This window comes from Psittacula echo, assembly GCF_963264785.1.
Source record: "Psittacula echo genome assembly, chromosome: 12".
NCBI lineage: Eukaryota > Metazoa > Chordata > Aves > Psittaciformes > Psittacidae > Psittacula > Psittacula echo.
In genome coordinates, this window is record NC_137747.1 from 7,358,975 (window position 1) to 7,374,340 (window position 15,366).

The 15,366-nt window shown below is 47.2% G+C and overlaps 1 protein-coding gene across 1 annotated transcript; it reads left to right on the forward strand.

Annotated features, from left to right (window-relative positions):
- Positions 1-1,637: 1,637 nt before the first annotated feature.
- SLCO4A1 (solute carrier organic anion transporter family member 4A1) lies at positions 1,638-13,726 on the forward strand (the record flags this gene model as incomplete). The annotated part of the gene is made up of 11 exons (XM_080627941.1): positions 1,638-2,433; positions 3,602-3,692; positions 4,524-4,645; positions 4,958-5,069; positions 9,600-9,754; positions 10,431-10,626; positions 11,221-11,386; positions 11,504-11,676; positions 12,032-12,096; positions 12,631-12,779; positions 13,583-13,726. The coding sequence occupies 11 exons, from the start codon at positions 1,638-1,640 to the stop codon at positions 13,724-13,726; spliced, it is 2,169 nt and encodes a 722-aa protein (XP_080484067.1).
- Positions 13,727-15,366: the final 1,640 nt, after the last annotated feature.

Sequence of the window (15,366 nt, forward strand, 5' to 3'; positions counted from 1 at the left end):
CCTGATCCAGTACCTCGTAATCTCTTCTGACTTTAATAGAGTGCTAAAACACTCTTATTTATCGTTTCCAATATTGCATCCAAAGATGAGGAAACAGATTTAGAGCCTTAAGAGTCATAAGAATATTGGAGGGATGAAAAAGTGAGAAAATGCGGCTTTGCATCCAAGGCATTACCTTTTAGTGCCAACATATTGCAACAGTCTGTCTCTGCAGCAAAACTTGAACATCTACAGTTAGTTTTTGCTTTTACAGTCAAAGTTATCCTGTACTGTACTCAGTCAGCTAAAGCAGAAGTAGGGTCCTCCTGCTCCTGTGCCTGCAAGAACTGCTGGTACAGGGAAACATGTCAATGCTCATGCATGGTATTATCTACCAGGCGAATGTCAATACGTTTTTCTTCGTTCCCTGCTGATGAGATTGATTCACATGTCAAGGGGAACACTTTTATAAGGACCTCTTGAATAGACACTGGCACAGGGTGCCCAGAGAAGCTGTGGCTGCCCCATCCCTGGCAGTGTTCAAGGCCAGGTTGGACACAGGGGCTTGGAGCAAGCTGCTCTAGGGGAAGGTGTCCCTGCCTGTGGCGAGGGGTTGGAACTGGATGAGCTTTAAGATCGCTTCCAACCCAAACCATTCCATGATTCTGTGAGACTATCGGGAAATACAGGATGCTTTGAAGATGCTCTCTAATAGAACAGTTCTTGCTTAGCATTTGTTGCGTATGTAAGACCAGTATTCAAGAGGCAACCTTATTGTCATCATATATACATATATACATACATATATATATGGCGTATATTCAGCCAAGGCATTTAAGGAAAGTTACTCTTAGTTGCTGGCATGATCAGGTGCTGTGATGCACATGAACTGGTTGAAAGAAGGCAGTCTGCATTGGTAATTAGGTTAGAGTCAGCTGCCTCTGCCCTCCAGCTCACTCAGAAATGGCATGTAGTCTAATTAGTTATAGAAAGGATTTTACTGAATAGTTGTAAACGGATCTGAGGGCTTGGAATAAAATCAGTCTGACTGTGGAAACTTTTCAGGATAATTATAAACTATTATTGGCAGAGTGGGAAAGGGAGACCAAAGGACTTTTAACAGTGGGAAGCCTGTAGCTGTGCACACTGGTCTCTGCGGGAAGAAGGAGAAGGACAGAGGTGGTGAGGATCTGGTGTCTAACCAGGGTCTTCTCTAGAGGAAAGGTAAGGGGCTTCAGTGGGCAGGGAGACTGCTTTTAGAGGTGCTTTTCTTTAGTGCTTTTGGATGTTTTGATCTTTTCTGTAATGTTAATCATGCCCTGATACCTGAGGAACTAACACACCCCATGGTGGGGGGCACACATCCAGCTGAACTGCATGGTGAAACACTAATAATTTTATATATATATATATGTATTTAAATATTATATATAATAATTATATATAGAGGAAGGACAATATTTGAGGGGTTTGAGCATGGTTTTGTGTAAAGATGTGTAAAGTTTCTCTCTTCACAGATCAGAATGGTCTCGGCTCAGACCTTTTCCATCTCCCTACTGATGTAAGTGCCGAAAATTGCATCTCCCAGCCAGCCAGGTCCTCACCACCCTGGCTTCCAGCCCTGCCTCAACCTCCTGCTTGACTCTGTGTCCCCGTTCATGGCAATGCCTCAGAATTCAACTGGAGAAAATGGCTTTTGTTTCACTCGGACACTTGACTTCTCCCATTCACATCCTCCTCCTGGTGAGGCTGGCCAGGCCTGCAGCACCATGAGCAATGGCACCACGTCCTCTGGAGTGCCCAGCCCCTCCGACTCATGTGCTGAACCCCTGTGCTCCACCACCCCTGGAGAGGAGGAGACCCAATTCCATGAAGGGATTAAATACGTGTCAACCGAAAGGGAGGAACTGGCATGCGGCTGGGGGGGGTTCACCCCAGGGTGCTTACAGCTCTTCAACACATCCAAAGGTGTCTTGTTCTTCCTCTGCGTGGCCTCCTTCCTGCAAGGCATGACAGTGAACGGCTTCATCAACACGGTCGTCACATCCATTGAGCGACGCTTCGACCTCCGCAGCTACCAGAGCGGTCTGATCGCCAGCTCCTATGACATCGCAGCATGCGTCTGCTTGACCTTCGTCAGCTATTTTGGGGGCAATGGCCACAAGCCACGATGGTTGGGCTGGGGCGTGCTGGTCATGGGCTTGGGCTCCCTGCTCTTTGCCTTGCCCCACTTCACCACAGGACCATATGAGGCACGTTCGGCGGCAGAGGTGGGCATCTGCGGGGGGAACCAAAGCCTGCCCTGTGCCCAGGCTGCCTCCAGCCTCTCCAGCTACAGGTTCATGTTCATGCTGGGACAGTTCCTGCATGGGATGGGAGCCACGCCGCTCTACACGCTCGGTGTCACCTATTTAGATGAAAACGTCAAGACTAACTACTCCCCTGTGTACATTGGTGAGTGGAGCTGCAGGGGCATCTCCAACACACGGGATGGGTGGTGAGGGAGCTGGTCCATCTGCCTTGGCACCAAACAGCAAGGCGCTCTCCTGGTCTTTTGTTCCCAGTAATAGGCAAGGGGGTAATCAGAGGGAAGTGGCAGCTGCTGGGGATGTTCTGCTTGTTTACAGGCAGGAACTGTAAGTGCAATGGGGTATTTTCACTCCCTGCAGATCAGGAGGTGCCTCCTGCTTCTGGTGCGCAACCAGCTGGGGAGAGCCCTCCCGTGTGCATGGCATTAGCATCTCTGGCAAATAACCATGAGGCCATACCTGATCTGTGCAAGGAGGCAGCACAGCAGGGATGGTCACTAGGCTGCTCGCATGCTGCTGGTGCAAAGCACAGCCAAGAGAAGAGGCTCGGCTCACTGCTCTGTGTTGCTGATCACTTAGCAATTGCCAAATACGTACAGTCCTACCTAGTGAAATCGCTAAAAGAGATGACTTTTTAGCAGTTTCAGGATTTAGCAGTCAGCTCATGCTGCTGTATCAGAAGGCTGTGCAGGGAGAGGAGGAGATCAGAGAACCATAGAACGGTTTGAGTTGGAAGGGACCTCAAAGCTAATCCACTTCCAACCTCTGCCATGGACAGGGACACCTTCCACTAGAGCAGCTTGCTCCAAGCCCCTGTGTCCAACCTGGCCTTGAACCCTGCTAGGGATGGGGCAGCCACAGCTTCTCTGGGCAATCACAAGATCATCAGTAAGTGGATGATCTTTCCATGGCAGCAAACCAGAAAGTGCCAGTGGTGCTGCATTTAGCATAGACATCTTGTATTGTCACTGCAGAGACCGTGCTGCTGCTCATTATGCTGGCAGTCAGGATGTGGCAGCAGGGTCAGCTACGTTCCTGTTATATCCCATTGCACCAATTTTGCCTGCCCCATATTATAGGAATTCCCACACTGGATGCAAAAGTTTCCTTGGGACATAAGTGTGAGATGAGAACTTGTTAAAACTGCCTGGCTTTGTTTCTCAATGGCTTAGGAATAAGGGTGTGAGGCAGCCAGAGGCTGAGCATCCCGCATCCAGGAGGGAATGGGGCTGCTGCGACGGGGATGCTGAGCACCGGCAGCATCCCTGGCTGAAAGGCTGCTGTTTGTCTCACGTGCTTGTTTTCCCTTTCAGCTGTTTTCTACACTGCTGCAATCCTTGGGCCTGCAGCGGGTTATCTGGTAGGAGGAATGTTTCTAAATATTTATACTGAAATTGGCAGAGAGTAAGTTGTTAAAAAACAATCTTGTTCCTTTCCCTTTATACTGTGCTTCCTTTGGGGTAAAATAACAGTAATTACCTGGAGAAATGACCTGGTGGCTGGGTGGCAGTGTTCCCATGGCGTTCAGCATTGTTTCTGCAGGGGTGCTGAGGTTGGATGGGTGGCTTGCATCAGTGCTGCTTCTGGAAGAGAGCTGCTGACAAACCTGTCCGCTTCAATCCTTCCTCACGCTGCACTGCCTGTGCTAATGAGGCTATGAGCAGCAGGTGAACCTCTTGAATGAGCTCCCTGATGAGGCAACACTACCAGCAGTGCTGCTCGTCCTCCTGGTCCCCCAGCCAGGGTGCCAAGTCCCTCCTTGCTTCTTACTAGCTGTAATTTAATCTTATTTCCTTTACAGGCTCTTTGGCAAATGAGTGGATTACAAATGGGGAGTAGGTTTCCTGGGGAAGGAATGGGTTATTTCTACCAGTTTTCTTGCAAAGGGTAGCTCTGGGGTGGCACAAGGATTGCAGCAACCCCCAAAGTGCGAATGCAATGGGGATGAGTGAGTGTGCAAGCCAGAGACTGAAGGAGAATTAAATGATGTCATTTCCCAGGCTCATTCAGTGTTGTGCTGTCTGGTAAGGCAGGCAGGGCTGTGGTGTTTCAGGAAGGGTGGTGGATATAGCATTGCCAGGGGAGAGGCCGGAGCTTGGTTTCCATCACTGATATCCACCCTGTCTGTCTCCCACATCCCCTACCAGCTCCAAGTGCATGGCGCACTGAGCTGTCCTGCTCTGTATCAGACCACCACCTCTCTCCCTTGTGTCCTTTTGGCTTTGTTTCTTACAGAATTGACATCACCCCGGAGAACACGCTCTGGGTGGGGGCATGGTGGATCGGCTTCCTTGGGGCTGGAGCAGCCTCCCTCCTCATCTCCATCCCCATCCTGGGCTACCCCCACCGCCTCCCAGGTATGGAGCACCACCAGGGCTTGAGGGAATTGGGGCTGCATAGTACTCATGCTCATGTTGGGGCTTGCAACCTTATGCACATGTATAGATCAGGATGCAGGGGTAGAGGAACAGCTTCCAGTGTTTAAACAGTAATTCCTACATGGATTTCCATTCGCTGTGGCTTTCCAGCTGCCTCTTTCTCCATTCCTCCCTTGCAGCCATTGGCTGAGGGTGGATGTTGTGTTGCATCTTCCTGCTGCAAACCCACCGCTTTGGCAGTGTCTGCATCCCATGTCTCACGTGCTCATTGTTCTTCGCCTCTCATTTCAGGATCCCAGCGCTATATTGTTATGAGGGTGTCAGAGGCTCATCAGCTAAAGGATGGGAGCCACAAAAAAGCATCGGATCCGGACTTTGGGAAAACAGTTAAAGATCTGCCTCGGTGAGAAAACCACCCCACACCTGAGGGTCAGGGAGCTCTATCCTGAAGTGATAGCTGTGGGCTCAAACTGAGCTCGCTTTCTGTGGTGCTAGCTGGAAGGTTTTGTCCATCTTTAAACCTAGTGTTGATGCTTCCTTGCAGAGGAGATTGTGAGGTGCCTGGTCCCATCAGTGTGTGGGAGCTCTTGGCAAATGAGCTGAACTGGAAATTGTGCTAGGGATCGCTTGGGAGAGCAGGGGACAAGTGGCTGGTCCTGTCCGTGTGAAGATCCACCTGCAGTCATATCATAGAATCATAGAATAGTTAGGGTTGGAAAGGACCTTAAGATCATCCAGTTCCACCCCCCCTGCCATGGGCAGGGACACCTCACACTAAACCATGCCACCCAAGAATATGCAATGCATTATTTTACCAAGGGTGGCTTGGTGCCAACCTTTAGCTGAGAAGAGGAGTACAGATATTGCTGCCTGCCTCCCTCTCCACAGCGGCATTATTTCTACCTGTTTGCTTGTGTTTGGCCTCACTGGGTGTTGTCCAACATCCCCTCCATATCTCCTCAGGACTTTTCTTCCTTTCTTCTACTTTTGCTCGTGTTATATACATGGTTTGTCCTTTCAATGAGAAAACAGAGAAAACAACCCCCTTACATCTGCATTCCAGATCCAGGGAACAAGATATTCTGCACTGTAGCCTTCAGTTCCCTTTTTCTTTCCTTCTTTGTTTCCTTTTTTCCCCCCCTTTTGCCTTTGCATCTTGCAGCCACCTTTTATGTGTTACTACTTCTTATCTCTCCTGCAAAGCAGTGACACAGTAATGTGCTTCATCACAGGGCCACTTCTTGGCTCTGCAACGTGGGCAAACATCCTTGTGCCAAAGGAGGCTTGGTAGGAAATGGTTTAAGGGGATCCTAAGTGGGAACAAACCAATGGCCAAACTAGAATCATGTCTTTCCACCTGGGAACTATTTCTATGGATCTTTGAAATCTTTTATGATTTTTTTGTTGTGTTTTGGGCTGTATTTAAATGGATGCTGCTTGGGTTTAGCTGGTGGGCGAGCTCTGGATGTTGCAGAGAGATCTGGGTATCCATTCCTTTCGGAGCTTGCAGTCAGTAAAGGGATTTTCCCCTTTAGTATTTCTCCCAGTACTGTTCTTAGGGAGGAGTTTGCATCCATGTGTGACGGCTGCCCCTTGCAAAGGCAAACACACTCAGTGTTGCCAAAGCCTGTGCTGCTGCCAGCAATTACTTGTGAGCTTTAGTTGCGGTATTTGCCTTTGTGCTGGCAGAGGAGGATTGAAGCAGGTGCTCAGGATGGGAGTGTTCAGCAGCAGTCGATCTGTGTTGTGTCAATGCAACTGCTCACGTTGGCCTGAAATTCTTGGAAACTTCATAGGAAGTTTCCCAGGGGTTAAGGCAGTTTTATGAAGAATATAACATTGAACAGATTTCAATACTGTTATTAAATGGCATTCTTGACTGGGAGCCATTTTCCGAGGTCATGGCTTATTCTCCACACGGAAATTAAATTCAAAACCTGCATTTAAATAATGATAAGGTTATGACTAAAACCAACACAAACAGCATGGCAGAGAGGGATGAAATTCAGTGGCTGAGGCTTTTCTTGTGTATCTGGAACAAAGCTCCCACTGTTTCGCAGTGCAGGCTGTCTGACAGCAGGTACAGAGGCAGTCCTTCTCTGGGTGCATCTTCTTTCACCCCTTGCTCCAGAAGAATGAATACCTAAAGGTCGGAAACTCATATCAAACAATTCATTTCAGTCCAGACCTTAGCATGGCTTTCGTTTGAAAGCAGAAACCCAACAGACTTTCATGTTCCCTGGTTTTGATTAATCAAAGGGAAGTGCCTTAAAGGCTTGCTACTCTGGAAGCTTGCATTAAAGAGATCACATCTGTGCATGCAGCTCTTAGGGACACGTTGACCATGCTGGAACGCAAGGCCAAAGGACACTGTTGCTTTTGTTTTAGTAAGAGATTGGATGCTGCACACTTTCTCACAGTACGGACAGCAAGAGTCTCAAAGATAAGCAGAAATACTGACAAAACAAAGTACTCTTCCATGCCATCAGGTCCTTTCTAAATGAGTTTAATGAATTACTGTATTCACAACGCTGCCTAAGAGCAAGAGCTTACAGGAATGCAGCCCATACGGCTTAATCCTCTGCCCTGAAGAGACTTTTGTCTTTATTCTTGGGTTGAAGAGGCCTGATGAAACAGCATTTTCCTTTCTCAGGTTCCATATGAGTGCTTTTGAGAAATAACCCCTCCTGTCAGTGCAGAGAGATTCAAGCAGAAGACACATAGAGCTATGCCGGGAGAGGAGGCTTTGTCCTAGTGAGCTACAGGTTCAAGTCTGAGGGTCACTCACTGGTCTGTCAAGCCCTGATCTTCACCACAAGAAGCTGGGGTCAGTGTTTCTCTCATCCCTCTTAGATTAGGTGGCAGAGTGAGGCTTTGGTTTGTCCCATGGCTTTACAACAGCTTCTGTGCAATGTGAAGGCAGGCTGGTTTACATTCCTGTACATGCTGCCCTTTGTGGTGGTGACAGTAGGTGTCATTTTGTGCAGGGAAAAGTGCTCATTTATGTGCTCTAAAGCTCCATAAATATCTATCATTAATGAATCATTAGCCTGTGGTCATACTGTGTTACATCTGGGGTGTCCTAAGCATGCAAGTGTTTCTCAGAGGATGTGGATCAGGTGATCCCAACCTACTCAGCAGGTCTGTTACACAAGGAAAGAGTACCTCTATGTGCCCATATCAGTCAAGACTTGCAGGATCAGATCTTTATAGATGGGGGGACTCTTCTCTTGGCAGTGCAGAGCCTTCTGAAATCGCTTTGGCTGCAGAAACTGAGGGCAGTCAAGACTATTCAAGAGTCAGGTGGTTTCCGGGTGTGTTTAAAGTCCTATTGATAGCAGTGAAAAGGTCTGTGTTGACTTTGGTAATGTTTTATGTGCTGTAGCTCCTCACAACTACATCTTCTGTCTACAAACAGGTTTAATTATCTGAGTAAATCTTTACTCTTAGTGCTGAAGGGAGTTCCTCTGCATTTTCCTGCCTGCCAGTCTAACCCGTGGCCTTTGGCCAGCAGGCACAAAGTGGGGAACTCCTTTCCTTTTCTCTTGAAGTGTAAAAAGGAGAAGGCATTGTACTTCTCCTACATCAGCCACAAGGCTTCCAAGCATTTTCCTGTGAAGAGATTCAGCTTTGTGCTTCCAAATAAAGCACAATCAAAAAGATCAGTGTTGAAATATAGTTTAGTAAATTAGACTAATCCCAGCAGCTAGATGATGGTTCCTATAAAGGCCCCTGTAATCAAGCATAAGAATGGGTTGTATTTCGGTCTTTCAGCTTCTTTGCTCTTTTGGTATAATGAATTTCTCCACTTTTTGTGGGTAATGTTGCATAAATGTGATGCTCAGCATGTATCCCAGTTGTACTACAGTTGGGTTTTCTCTGATTTCTTATTTCCTCCAAATCAGCAGGTGGGAAATAACTGTGCCTTTCAATTCAGTGAGCATCCCACAGCATCCCTGTCTGTCACTGCCACCAGTACGGAATAAGGGGGTTGTGCCCCTCTCAGAAATGGGATAATCGGTGGTACTGGTCCGGGCTACACTTGGGGGAAAGTTATGCAGCAGAACTTCAAGCTCGTTCCAAAACACCCTGTGCAAAGCAATGTCAATCCTCTTAGTCCAATGTCTGAGATAGTGAGAGATAATTGAGACCATCCCATGTGCCTGAGGGCCTTTCTGCATCTTGGAGATGGAATTGTTGTGGGATCATCTTCCTGCATATAAATGGTACATGGCAATTTTTCAGGCATATCTAGGGCACTCTACTAAATCCCAGTGGGTCAAAAATAAGATGTATTTGCTCAACAAATACATTAAATTTTTAAAGTAAAACTGTGCTTACATTGAGTGAGGATTGTTTTTTGTTTTCCTGTGGGATATAAGGTGTTTTGGAGGTGTTTCTTCCATATAGAAAGGCTTGCTTGGTATTTCCCCTGAGCTGCAAAACATCCATGGTTAGCAGAGATGGTTATTCTCATGAGGACATGAGTAGCATGTGCGTATATAAGGATGTAATGCAGTTTTGTTCCCTGCTCTTGGTTGAGTTGGGAGTCCCAAGATAACTGCCATCAGGGACTAATAAACCTTGAAATGATTGAGATTTGATGAATAGTAGTGTTCTTTTAGTTATTGCCTTATTTAGAAATAGAGACTTTCTCCAGAAAGCACCAGCATCCTAGTCTGCGCAAGTGTATAGGGAGAGGTGGGGGTATCCTCAGCATCCTTCCTTGGCTGATAGGACTCTAAGTGTAAGTAGAGAAGTTCACTGCTCTTCCAAACTCCAACTTCGTGCTGTTTTGTTTCCTTTTAAAGAGATGCAGCATGATAGGATGCTGCCGTATCTTATGTGTAATCCTCTGACTTGAAGATAGGGAACAGACCTGAAATTCAAACAAGCCACAGTGATTCAATTCCGGTATATTTTTCCTTCCCAGATCAGTGCTGCTGCTTCTGAAGAATCCCACCTTCATCTTCCTCTGCTTAGCAGGAGCAACTGAAGCTACCCTCATTGCTGGGATGTCCACGTTTGGACCCAAGTTCCTGGAGTCTCAGTTTAGTTTAAGTGCCTCTGAAGCTGCTACCTTTTTTGGTGAGGAAACCACTTTTTGCACTGCTTTCCCATTTTGCCAAAAAATACAAGAGCACTGTAGCTCATGTAGAACGGACACAAACACACTTTGCAGTTCATTTACAGGGCAGCTATCATCTTCAGCTATTAGATAGGATAGTTTCCCATCAGCACATCTGTACCAAGTGCATTTTCAGAACTGTATCTACTGACATCAGGAAGAAATATGTTATTTCTGTAGCCATCTGTTACCCTCTAGAGGAAGGCAAAATAACTGTAGTCTGTTCCTTCTAGTGCATTACCAGGAAACATTAACTGGATGTTTCCTCTAATGAGGGGTGTCAGAACTGGGGCACGTATTTTGTCAGCATCCTGCAAATAGGAAGATCCTTGGCTTCTATATCATGGACTAAGGAAGTGGTGCCCAACAAGCATCAGTACTTAATGATGTGCCTCTCAGAGAGTCTGTTTTAAGATCTCTGGATAGGAAAAGCTGCCTTATCAGGCTCATGCCACATTACCTGAGCTGTTACAGAGGACCACCTACCGTAACAAAGCCTACTGAACTCCCACCAAAAGCCACTCAGCAACCAAGGGGTTATTCTCGTGCAGACACACTGCAGTTGATGTACTCAGACACAAAGACTCCTTGCTGACATTTCCAAACTTGCTTGTGTTTTTTTCCCCTTTTTCCCAGGTTATCTGGTAGTGCCAGCTGGAGGGGGAGGCACATTCCTGGGAGGATTCCTTGTGAATAAATTCAAACTCCGCTGTTCAGGAATCATCAAGTTGTGTTTACTTTGCACGGTGTCAAGCCTCCTGGCTATATTCATTTTCTTTATTCACTGCCCGAACATGCCGATGGCAGGAGTAACCCAGACGTACGAGGGAAGGTAATAACAACCCTCCCCTCTGCCTTGTGCTGCGTGGACAGAACAGAAGGATAATTCCAAATACACAGTGCTGATGGTAGTCATGTGTGAATGTGTTGATGGAAGATGATGGAAGGGGATGTCCAGTCAGTCTTGCAGGCAGATACTGAGGGTGAGATGCGGAATATAGATGTCTCAATTTTTGCATCTATTAGGAGTTCATGGAAGAGGTCCCTCTTTTGTGAGGGAGGGGATATGAGCAGTGCCAGAGTGTGAGATACTCCACTCCTCAGTTGCTGTCACAGGGTCCTCAATGTCTGTCCAATGGGATAGGCAGGAACGGAAGTGGGAATCTCTTCTGAACAGAAGTTGTCTCCCTATGAGCTGGTCACTTAAGCTCCTTTGGTAGCTGTGAGAAAAAGAGACAGCTCAAGAGCATGATTCTTGTTCATGGTTAGAATTGGGTTAGAGTAAACCCTTCCTGAGCCTGGATTTATGCTGCTTGAGGATCCGCTGCATCTCCTACTGCCCACTCTTCTTCTCTTGCTCTACCCATTTCCTTCTGGAAAATGCTGTTTGTTATCTTCCCACTGACTGCTCCTCTATTTCCTTTAGTGTTTTGCCCAATGGCCACCTAAACCTGACAGCAGCCTGCAATGCTGACTGTGGCTGTCTACAGGAGACCTACAGCCCTGTCTGTGGGAGCGATGACATTATGTATTATTCTCCCTGCCATGCTGGGTGCAAAGAAGTGTCCAAAAACCTCAGGAATGGCAAGAAGGTATGTGTGAAAGCACTGTGTGTTAACAGGGTGGTGGCACATCATCTTCGGAGTGATTTGGTTGGCTCTGCAAAAGTGGGATAGCTAATTTCTCTTATTAAATAACCTGTTTCCTAGGTCTATCGTGAGTGTAGCTGCATTGACAAAACCCTCCTGCCCGGCCCTGGTGATGCAGAGGCAGGGAAATGCACCTCCTCTTGTGCGAAAAGGTCCCTGCTGCTGCTGTTCATGTTCGTGGTGATCCTCTTCACCTTCCTGAGCAGCATTCCTGCCCTGACAGCCACTCTGCGGTAAGCACAGGGTCACCACATCCTCTGCCAACACTGTAAGAAGCCCCAGTATTGACCTCTGCTTATTCATGGGGCAGATGTGATGGGAATCACCTTGTTACTGTCAGTCTGGAGACATCAGGACTAATTCCCTTCCATGTCTAGCTGGAAAATCAAACTGGTGACTCTGTTCTCTGACATGAGACACACACGCCTGTCCTAGTTTACAGTGGTGTGGGGGGACTTTGTGCTGGGGTGAACCTCTGTCTCCAGAGGGGATGGAGGTACCAAAAGTGGTGGATCTGAGTGCGTGGTGTCACAGGGAGGTACCATGCAGCCTGGCTGCATTTTTAAACAGTCTCCTTTCGTTCCCCAGGTGTGTTTCTGACAGGCAAAGATCATTTGCACTTGGGATCCAGTGGATCGTAGTACGAACGCTAGGTATGGAACAGAGTGAATTTGCGCATCAGGGTGGTTTGTTGGCTTTGTGGACCATGTGCCAAGCTGTTATCTAAGACTAAAACCCATTGGGTTGGAAAAGAAAGGGTTGGGACGTGCACTGTTGAAAGGAGGATGCTTCTTCTTGTTTGTTGTTATTCAGAAAAACCGAATTCCCTTTGCATGTGATTTGCAAACTGAATGAAGGGCTCTGTAACATGCCACAAATGGGGTAGAGGAGCAGTGTCCTGGCAACACATCCTTACTTTCAGATAAAAGGAGCAGAGGCACTGGAGCTCCTGTGTTGTCTTTTGGCTCTTGTGTGATACGTAGGTCAGGATGGTCAAAAGACCCACTGGACTCTCGTGTCTTGAAACTCAACATGTTTTGGATACCTTGTGGCTTTAGATGTTGCAGGATGAGTTTACTTAATCACAGTAGTAGCAGAGCCTGATGTTTTTCTGCAAGCACTTTTCACCTTGCCTTGCTGATGTGTTGGTGCTGCCCAATCTGAAGATCCACTCTCTCTTCCCACAGGAGGCATCCCTGGCCCCATCGCCTTTGGGTCCATGATCGATAAATCCTGCCTGCTCTGGCAGGACCAGTGTGGTGAGCAAGGGTCTTGCTACGTTTACCAGAACTCAGCCATGAGCCGGTACACCCTCATCGCTGGACTGGTCTACAAGGTGATGCTGCCTGTTAACTTCCCTTTCTGATAAAGCAAGCATGTCTCTGGGAGGTATCTGGATCCTGATATCTCAGTTGCTCTGGGAGAGGATTTGACAAAACTGGGTTGTCCTGATCTTTTTTCCCTTCACACAAAAAATGTTCTCAGGGAAGGCAGAAGCTCTATTTGCTTCTCGCCAGGTAATTGTGCTCCAGGCACCATCATTCTCTCAAATTCCCATTACTTTCTGGGCTTACAGCTTCCGTTGCACCATATGAAATATGTCCTCTTCTCACAACAGTTACCAAAGTGATTTTTGCTAGAAATGGAGTAAAATATGTAACTGCAGCGTTTTAAAGAAAGTGAGGGATGGCACTGTGGGCAGGCTGTAAATAACCATACCCCGATCACCGCTAGAAAACGAGAGCTTAGCTCTGTGTTTCTTATTTATTAGCTGAAACCCATTATTTTAACTGCTCCCAAACAAGCACTTGCCCTAGGTAGCAGTGTTAGCAGTTGCTGTGATAAAGAGGCTTTCAAAAACCTTCAGCAAATGGCTCAGGCAGTGTTGGTCCATGCAGCACTGTGCTCAGATGTCTGTGTGGGGCAGAACAGCTTCCCTAATTCTCACTGTCCCATTGCTATGGGGCTTGCTACATTCTGATTTTTACCCCCTCTGGCTCTGTGTGCTGTTCTGCTGCCCAGGCTGACCTTGAGCATCATCTCCTCCGCAAAGCCTGGTCAGCAAATCTATTTCCAAATGAGGCTTAGGCACCTGGGCTAATGGGGAGCAGAGAGTAATGGGGTGTCTTCGTGCTGCAGGTGCTTGGGACAACCTTCTTCCTAGTCGCCTGTTTACTCTACAAACCCCCACCACCAGAATCAGCTCCAGGCAGCTCGGATGCATCTGAACATGGGAACCACCAGGAGCACAAACCCTCGCTGCCAGCTGGAGAGGATATATAGCACTGTACACATGCAAGTGACTTTCTCAGACTCAGAAATACAATGTGAAGGGTGTTATGCTGTCCCTAGGGGGGTTAGTAGTAATATTATCACTTTTTTTTAAGCTCAAGATAAATAATTTAATCAATCACTGGTGTGCTGGCTATTTTCTTAGAGAAGCACATTTAAAGTTGTGTGCTGGTGCCATATGCAGTTATTTAATTTTATTTACATCAAGGGCTACCGTAGCTTTATTGTCTGTGACAAGCCAGGACCACATTCTCTGCTCGTGGAAATAAGCATCAGTAACTCCAATGGAGCATGTGGGGTTTAAACCACTGAAGGGTCTGGGCTGTAATATCTCAATTGTAAAGCCAACTGTAGCAAAACTTCTATGGAGACCTCCCAAGTCTGAGAAGAGCCCTGGTGTCCTGCAGTCTGCATTGCAGCAAGGACAATTTGGCCCTTAAACTACTGTATGCAAAGCAGATGGCCCTAACAGTGTCCTCTTCCTTCCTGTGACACACAGCATCGCTCCTCTTGTTCAGGAGCAGGATGTCTACTTATGCAAACTCGGAAGAATGTGTGATGGGAGATGGGTTTGAGGGGGTGCTTCGCTAACAGGTTCCTTGATACACTACAGGCAGCCATCCACAGGAGCTGCCGAGCACTGTATATGTTCACTGCCTCGTTTCACTGCAGGGTTTACACCATGGTGACCCTTCTTTTCCTCTTGCTTTGTTTAAAGGCAATGCCTTTTGTAATGTACTGTGCAAAACTTGAACTTACTTCTTGCTGTTTGTTGGGTGCGGGAAGACACGAGACACAGATCTATGCAATGCTTCTCTTGGGTTGCTCTGTAAAGACATTGGGTTTGTTTGGGTAGATGGGAAAAGTCAGAATGAATTTAATTCATCTGTAGACCATTAGCTTAAGGCAAGGATTGCCTTGTGGAAAGGGGATGCTGGCTTGTAACAGGCTCTGCTTGCAAGTAGAAAGGGCAGCATTCCCTTTGAATGTGTGCTTGTAATATTGACCTTTCTGAGGGGGAAAAGTGGAAATTAGGTGGCTATATGTCTGGCTTCCTTCTCAACCCAGATCAGGCGAGGTTAGTGCTTAGTCTGCCTATATTTGCACAGCCACACAATCCAGGTACAGCTCTGGGGGAGGGCTGTGGCCAGCCCCTGGAGTCATACACTATAAACCGTGTTCAAGGGAACCGGACCTACGTTACTGAGCTGCAAAACTGGTGCTGCTTTTGTGCCAGCTGCTGCTTAGGATTCCCTTGTAGATGTTTTTGTATATTTTGTGTATTTATGCTTTCCTAAATTTATTTCCTTTGTTAGAAAAGGACCAACTGTCAGAGCGGTAGCGAAGCCATTCCTGTTGCAGACAGGGACGGCAACGATGGAAGCGTGGTCAAGTCAAGAAAGCAGGTCAAGTCCATTCACAGAACCCCTTCTACCAAACCCAGGTAGTGACCTTCCTGCTTCCAAAGCCCTTGTTTTCCAGCCCCTGTCAAGTGCCAGGGAAAACCTGAGCATTTCCAGTAACTGCTGGAAAACTAGAAGGTGAGGTGGAGGATGGCTTTTGGCCGCTTGAACACAGGCAGCTGATGCAGCTTTGATGGGGCACAGGGTGCAGGAAAGCCCTGTTTTCCT